Below are 8,242 nucleotides of genomic sequence, written 5' to 3' on the forward strand. Positions count from 1 at the left end.
TCTCCTGTCTTCGTTGTCTAACAGCAGCTTCGTTGGTGGGCTCTGGGTTTTATTATGTGGACAGGCAGTTTCCATTTGCACTGTAGATTTACAACTGTATAAGATCTCAACTGGGTGTTCTCACTGGAATATGGAATAGAATACAGATGTACCCCTTTGGCCCTGTTAAGACAGCAGTGGGAATCAGTATCCACTGGCTTAGAAAGTTCTCGAGACTCTTTTCCTTCCGGCCTCGGTGTGCATCAAGAGGAAACGGGAAGTCTGGTCAACCTGTCGTTTCTGCACACTGTCGCTATGGGCAGGTTACTGCCTAGGCCTCCATCTCGCTTAACTTGTTTGCTGTCACATCTTTTTAACCAGACCAGCGTCAGTGGAGTCTGGTTTATGTCATTAGCAATCCTCTCCTGTCAGTCTGGAGCTTTGAACAGTTTGCCCTTTATAAGGCTCCAGCATTAATAGGGAAAGACTGAGGGGCATTTATAGAACGGGCTGTAGAAAACTCCCAGCTGCCGCATAAAACCAGAGTTCCTCATTAAGGAGACTTTTGAGCAAAGGTGATTTTTTTCACATGAGCCAAACATCATACAGTTTCTCCCTGTAGTCTCATCAAACCACATCTGAGTTTAAAAGGGGGATATTTCAAATGATAGGCTTGTGTCACCCAAGTAGACAGGCGACTGGAGACCTTACTAGGAGCTACTGAGTTTCCATAGAGGCTTACTTAGCCCACGCTTTGCAATCTGGATCCTGTAAGCCTGGCAGCCTCGAACAAGCTACTTTGGAAAAGCCCACTGTGGCGGCGTGGCTGACGGTTGTGTTGGAGACTTTAAGGCATATTAGTAGCTTCTGAAAGGAAATAAAAAATAGGAGACGGGAGCTTGGGGGTCAGACGGGAACGCTGGCCACGTATCGGTGAGGAAGTGAGAACGAGGGCGCAGTGGGGCTCCTTTCTCCTGCATGGCGAGTTATGGAAAGAGAGCTAGCCAGTGAGAACATCCCATCCAGTGCTTTCGTTCATTCATCTTACAGGTATTTACTGGATGCCTTCTGATGCCAAGAGTAGAAAACTAATGCCGTCCCGTGGTCTGTCACATTTTGCTTCTTACAGTATATAACTCTTCAGTTATTATTTAAGATCCTTTGAAACGGTACGTTTTCTAAGAGAAGTGATGACATCCAATAGCCTGAGATCTATCTACTGGCCCACAGTTTCTTCGTAGTAAAATGGCAGTATAAATTATAGCGTCTACTTCATAGGGTTGAGATAGACCACATATAAGCGTTTAGCACAGCGAGCGAGCTCTCGATAAATTTAGATACCTTTCTGTTGTTGTCATAAAATATTGCCTGCCACGATAAAGTGCCAGAAGTCATGGAGGAAGGAGAAAAAGTTAAGGTCCCAAACAAGACGACAGATTCTCCTGAGCGCCGAGTTTTGTTCACTTACCTCCCGAGAACCTCCGCATCGCAGTTGCGTTCTCCGGCAGTCTTGTAGGCATGCGTGGGGGACTCCGTGGAAGGAGAGAATAGAGAAATGTAGCTTAGGGAGAAAGTTCTATAGCAAAGTAAAATAAAAGTAGGAAAGAGGAAAAATAATCAGGATGATAGCAGCTGGTTAACTTAAAATCTCTACTCTCTGAACAATCCAGAGTGGGCGTGTACAGGCTTCTTGCCTTCAAATGAGAGAACAAGAACTTAATATTTGAAAAGGACCCTTTCTCAGACTGATCCCACTCATTCTCCATGGGTGTGTTTTAGTTCCTTTAGTCAACGTTGTAATTTTTCAGAGATTGCCCTTACTGTGGGCAAGAGCTTATGAGTCTTGAGGGACACCCCCAGTTTTCATGGCAGTTCCTAAAGGCCTAGTCTGTAGTTCCCCCAATGAGCCCAGCCCCCCACTCCTTCCCATCGGGCTCTGTCTGCATTCTCGCCTGCCTACACACACATTCAAGTGACAAGTATGATGCAGATGACTTATTTGGACTTTCTCGAAGAAGTTGGGGCCATATGAGATTTTTTTTTAATTTGCAAAGCTGTGTTGGTCTGTCCCTTAGCAATATTAAGATAAATTTATTTCTTCTCTGAAGTCTCTAGTCACTACTTTCTGATTTTGACCAGTTTGTTGTAAAACTTTTTTTATGCATAATGAGTGGGAAAGTGGAATGGGAAGAGACTTTTGCTTTCTTTTGTTTTTGTTTTTGTGTTGCAAGCTTCGGTAATGTTTATAAGTTGTTCTTGAAAACAGAATATGTTCCAGAACACAAGATTAGAAGACAGTTATTAGGACACCTAGATTTCGATGTCTGATTCTTAAAGGTTCAGGCAAGGAACGCCTTATCTTCCTCATCACAATAGTTTATACTCCTACCCGAGCCATCCTAGTAATCCACATTAGGGCTCAAACCATATATAGAATATAAAGTTACACATGTTTATATATGATATATTGCATATTTGATTATAATACATACTGGTTTTCTCTTTTCCTGTCACCTTATGCTTTCAAAATTTTTATGTTCAAGGAACTAGATGATCACAAATCTGTATTATTATTAATTACCAATACAGTTCACCCAGCCGCATGTGAGTGAGCAACGAAGTTGAGAAGCTGACCTCGGGGTCGGGAGGGATGGGGACCCGCTTCACAGTGAACGTGCGGTAGGCTTAGTCTCTTTGGACTTGGCTTTTCATTCTCAGCTTAGAAAAACTCTGTAGGGCTTCCTAAAAGAAACCATGATGTTGCGGCTTCACGGTGAAATTAAAAACATTTCTGAATCCTGCAGCAGAGAACTTACGGAGAACGTTCTGGCTCACTGCTTTACTTAGGACCTACATGGAAGCACTAATGGCCTCCCCACAGATCCCACACGAGGTTGCCTGTCTGCTCCTGTAAATGAAGGAGAGAAACATCTGTGCAGTGTATCTGCCTCTGATCGCAGAGCCTGGAGCCCAGAGCTTAGACACCCAACTCGAATAATCTGTTCAGGATGATTTGCTAGTGTCACTCAAGTCTCAACCTTAGATGTATGATTTTTCTGTACACAAGCATATAACTATGTTTCTAGCAACGTCTATCCTTGGGGGAAAAAAAACAGATGAAGGAAGAAGCATTTATAAGGACCTGCTTAGCAGTTTCATGGTCATTATTTCATTCAGTTTCCTGAAGAACTCTGTGAAAGGGGTAGTATTAGCCTCATTTTATAGATAAGGAATTTGAAACTCGAAAGCGATGCCTTGCTTATGGTCACACAGCTTGTAAGTAGCAGGATTGGGCCTCCAGAAATGTAAACACAGGTCTTCTGACTCTAAATCCAAAGCTGTTTCGCCTCCCACCTTAACAAAGAACAGACATAAGGTTGCTTCAGGTCATATGGGGACTGTCCCCATTCTTTGCGGGCCTTGGGGAAAATCACTGCCTTCATGGACCTTCGTCTCCCCAGAAGTAAAACAAGGCTGAGAATGCCTTTCCTTCTGCACTCTCTTAAGGATGCGTGAGGTCAAGGGAGCGATAGGTTGGAAAGATTATTTGAAATGTGCTTTGTAAATATGAGGCATTAGATTATTACTTTCACAAATGTTCTCTTCTCTAGTTCATCAGATTTCTGGGCAGTCCCTGTTGGTTTTATTGGAAGAAATGTGGTGGAACTCAAATTTTTAAAGATAATATTTATAACAGCAATCTCTTGCCATATTACCACATTGAAACCAAACCCTGGAATTTCCCAAAACCACTTAAAAATCAATTCTAGTCAAATAGACAGTTTGTACTCAGGGCAATAAACTGGATCCTTGCTCATTAAACCAGTCTAGACTCCTAAGTCAGTCTGCCACATTTTGCTCCCTCCCTGTGAACAGATGTAATTGTTGTGGTCCTTTGACTTTCTCAAGCCTGCTCCCTCCCTCCTAACTTCCTCCTGTAACTCAAGATTAGGCTCAGTATTGTGTAAGTTGCCGGTTAGCCTTTTACGTAGGTTCCTATCGGAGCAGGGGTCTAAGTCCTGATTTCAGGACCTCTTTGCAGCCTCTCTGATTAGCTGAGTCCAGGCGCCAGGCCTTCCAGCATTACTGCTGCTTGCCCCAATAGGTTATAGTCCTCCAGTTCCAACTGGCCACATACTGTCTACAGACGACATCAGCAAAGTAGCGTGCCGATAGTGAAAAGCGTCTCTCCGGCAGAGACCAGGCGAGTAACACTAGATGTGGTCCCTTCACAGCCTGCTGCACAGGTAGGGGATGGTCCTTGAAGAAGGACTAAGGAGGCATCTGAACTTGCAGGAGATGGGCTCTGTCAGGGGAGCATTCCAGATGGTTGTGCAGCCACAGTCCCTAGGGTTGGCTGTCACTGATGTGGGTGACCCAAACCTCGGTGCCACTTCTGTTTTGCCCCCAGAGCCCATTTATTTTGGTTATTCTTATTACCAAAGGCAATAGTGAGAGGAGGTAAGAGTTGAAATTCAAACGTACCTCCTCTGGTTGTGCTCTATAACAGGGACAATTTTGAATCCAGAGTTTCTAGTTTTTAAAAAACAGACACATACTGCCCGACTTACAGCATCTGAGAGGAAACTAGTCTGTGCTGGCTGGAGGAAGGCCCCAGAGCAGGCAAGACTTCCTGTCCACCAAATACTGCCCCCTTGAAATTAGGAATATAGGATCAAGATGAAATCATTCTTCAGATTGAAATCATTCAGGCTGAGCTTTCTGGGTGGTAATAGATAATTGATGCTCTCTCTGCATCTGCAAGACATTGTCCCCAACATGCTGGTGAGCCACCTGCCCACAGAGGACCCCACACCTCCCATGCTCCGACGTGTTGAGTGTAACCACCTCTTCCTTTTGTTTTCCCAGTATTAATAATAAGCTACAGCAGCCGGAGGCAGCAGCTGGGGTGTTAGAATATGCCATGAAACACTTCGGAGAGCTGGTAAGTGACTCATTCTTTTTGAAAAGCAAGAGGTAGCAAGCTAGCTCGGAAGGCACCCAGCCATGATCTTGAGGAAGTCACTTTCCCTCTCTGGTTTTGTCCCAATTGTTAACAGTCTCTGATGCTGACTTACCTATGTCTCAAGGGCGAAGGAGACAATGGCTGTATGGATTGTATTTAAACTGAACACAGATCATGAAGATGAAGTCTGATAAACAGTAATAGCTGGTATTTATCAAATTCTTATCTTGTGCCTAGCCCTTTGCTAAGTGCTTTGTATACTTCATCTAATTCAGTCTTTACAGCAACCCTCTATGTAGGTATTATTGCCATCCCCTTTTACAGATAAGAAGACTATGGCCCTAAAAAGATAACAGCCTCACCTGAGCCGAGATAGTGACTAAAGGGCAGAACCAGGACTTGAACCTGGGCAGTGTGGCAGTCAGAGCCCAGGTGTTTAACCCTGACCTGAGTTACCTTCGCGTCATCTCTGGCAGCTAGCATTGCCACTGCCCCACAGTTAATCCTCCGTACATTTTTTAGAAGAAACCATGGCCAATTCTCCAGGAAAAAAAATGCACTATAATTTATACCCACTTTTGAGGGATTGTTCCATTTCATTATTGCTTCCATAGCTGCTTCTCATCTGTCATCTTCGCCCTACCAGTATTAAAATGTTTCCATGACTCTCTGTGGTCCTAGGAGGGCGCTTTGGTAACTTCCTAACCGAACATAAAGCATCGACTTAATCAGCTTAGCATTGACTTCCTGGAAGGTCAAGAAGTTCTGGGTCCATATATTTGATAAGGAGGAACCTTTTATTAGTCGTGTCCGTCACTTAGTCTGCTTTGCCTTAATCAAGTGCCCAGTGAGTTAAAGTGAAGAAAACTGTGACTACATCCCAGGCTTTTGCGTCGCACAAAGGCTAGTAAATTGGAGCGAAATTTTTAAGGTAACATTTTGCCATCTTGAGCACATATATGTACCTAGACAAAGAAAGCATCTCTCCACATGACAAAACAGGAAAGACTATGTCTTATCCATCCCTGCCACGGTCCTCGCTTTTCATCCAGAGGGATGAAAGTGGACAGAGAGGGCCCCTAATGCAATGCACCCAAAGAGGTCCTCTCCTTTGATATCCATCCAGCTCTAGGGCGCAGCAAGTGGTGATTGAAACCAGAGTTCCAGTCATCTGGTGTTCAGGTGATCTGCCAACAGTCAGTTTATACCCCAGTGGCTCAGAGTGCCAGCCTTAAATGAAAGTTCCCCTGTTTCCAGGTTCTGAAGGTGGCCATTAGCTTCAAGATTATTGCTAAACCCAGGTGGATTTTCTATTATATTTAGGTAGCTGAATCGTATTAAACTTGATAATGGTTTGCTTTCTCTTGGCAGAGGCTGCGCTTTCTCAGCACAATTTATGTAACAACAATCTCATTAGAATTTTGTGTGATTTATTGCTTAAACTTTATAGTTTCTGCAATCTATTGCAATTCAAAATATCCTGCCCGCTATCTGACCTGCTCCATATGCCGCCCCCTCTTTCTGCTTGTTCACATGGTGTATGCCACATATTAGTCATTAGCCCCTTTTTTCTTTCCAACCCAGTATAGAAATTCAAAATGGGAAATTTACCAGTGTTACTTTGAGTTTTTAATTTTACACTGTCTTTGCAGTCATTCTTTTTGCTCTAAGTTTTCTCTTTCATATTTAGGCATAAAAGAAAGGCAATGTTCCAAATAGGCTTGGAAAATGAAGCGTAGGTAGTTTTTACCTTTCACGGAGCCAAGTATGGCCATATTGGCAAACCCTGTCATCCACTGACATTGGGAAAAAGGCCATTGCAGGGGCAGGAGAGGGGACTGGCTATACTGAAAACAAACGAGGGGAAGTAAGTGCAAGTTCATGAACTAAAATAGAAATGACCTCCTTACAGAGGTTCAAGAAGAAAAGATCCTTTCAGAGTGTATGTACTACTCAAATATCAGTTTTATTTAGAAAGGAGAGGAGAGTAATGGGGGGAACTAATATGGGCCCTGCATTACATCATCCAGATTCCACTACAAAGTCACACTGTTAAAGAAATCCCTGGAGAGCCACTGCCCTGGTCTGGAGGAGAAATAGTCATTTACCGAGCTGGTGATGAAGAATCTCAGAAGACAGACTGAGGTGGAGGGCAGATGGAGGCAGACAGGGACATAAAACTGTCCCCTGACCATTTAGAGAGCCTCACTGTGCAACTTCCAGACTGCAGCACCTCTTACTCACGTGGCTGACACTGCATTTCAGCGTGGCACGCCATCTGCCCAGTAATGGAACCCACCCTTTGGCCCCTGGCACTGGTAAAGCTGCCAAGCACTGAGCAGGAAGGAACATTGGATGAGAGACTGTAGAAGGGGGGGAGGTTTTCCAAAGAATTTTAAGTGGTAGTGTTATGTTATATTTCAAATGACTATTTCCTGGAAGTTTAAACGTGCATTAAGAGATATGGAGAATCAAGAGCTTTTAAAAAGTGAGTTGTTTTCCTCCAGAAAATATGCAGATGTGGCCTGTCCTTCTGGCCCCATCAGGAAAGCAGCTGCCATCCCTGCCATGTGGCCCACCGACAACACTCCAGCAGATCCAGGCCTTGGCATCCTTGCAAGAGCTCTGCTCAGGGTTTCCTGCCGTCCCAAACGGTTTCCCCTGTCCTCACATCCCTACATGCTAGAATTCTGGTGACCTCTGTGTCTGGCAGGAAGTGATGGAAGGAGGAACGTGGCCTGACATCTGCTCTCAGATTATCCCGGAATCATTCCGTCGGAGCGGTGCGCCAAGGAACGAACATTCCATGGTCACCAAACATACCTCCAGACACTCTGAAGTTCTTTTCAGTGAGAGCCAAGGCCTGCTACGATAGGGAAAGGGTCATACATAAGCACGGCGCCTTGAGGAGAGCGCGCGGGGTAACAGATGCGCCCCTCTTGCTCTCTGCGCCTCACAACAGTCCTCCCATTCCACTTGGCAGGAGATCCAGGCTACCTGGTATGAGAAGCTGCACGAGTGGGAGGACGCCCTCGTCGCCTATGATAAGAAAATGGACACCAACAAGGATGACCCAGAGCTGATGCTGGGCCGCATGCGCTGCCTCGAAGCCTTGGGGGAATGGTGAGCTGCGTCAGCCGGAATGATGGCTGAGGGGCTGCTACAGACGTCATCTCTCCGACCTTTGTATCTGAAAGGCTTCCCCATACAGAGTTCTCACCTAAGACTCTCGTTTTTGTTTCACTCGGTATTTTCCCAGGAATCATCTATCACTTTGGTGTTTTTCTCTCTCTGTCT

The 8,242-nt window shown here is 44.8% G+C and overlaps 1 protein-coding gene across 1 annotated transcript in view; it reads left to right on the plus strand.

Moving 5' to 3' along the window:
* MTOR (mechanistic target of rapamycin kinase) overlaps positions 1-8,242 on the plus strand; it is a 113,608-nt gene that overhangs the window by 66,277 nt on the left and 39,089 nt on the right. Inside the window, exons 28-29 of the mRNA XM_023532658.1 lie at positions 4,849-4,924; positions 7,929-8,068. Of these exons, the coding sequence (XP_023388426.1) occupies positions 4,849-4,924; positions 7,929-8,068 (216 nt within the window). The remainder of the gene's footprint in view (positions 1-4,848; positions 4,925-7,928; positions 8,069-8,242) is intronic.

Source organism: Pteropus vampyrus, unplaced genomic scaffold (assembly GCF_000151845.1).
Source record: "Pteropus vampyrus isolate Shadow unplaced genomic scaffold, Pvam_2.0 Scaffold86, whole genome shotgun sequence".
Classification (NCBI taxonomy): Eukaryota; Metazoa; Chordata; class Mammalia; order Chiroptera; family Pteropodidae; genus Pteropus; species Pteropus vampyrus.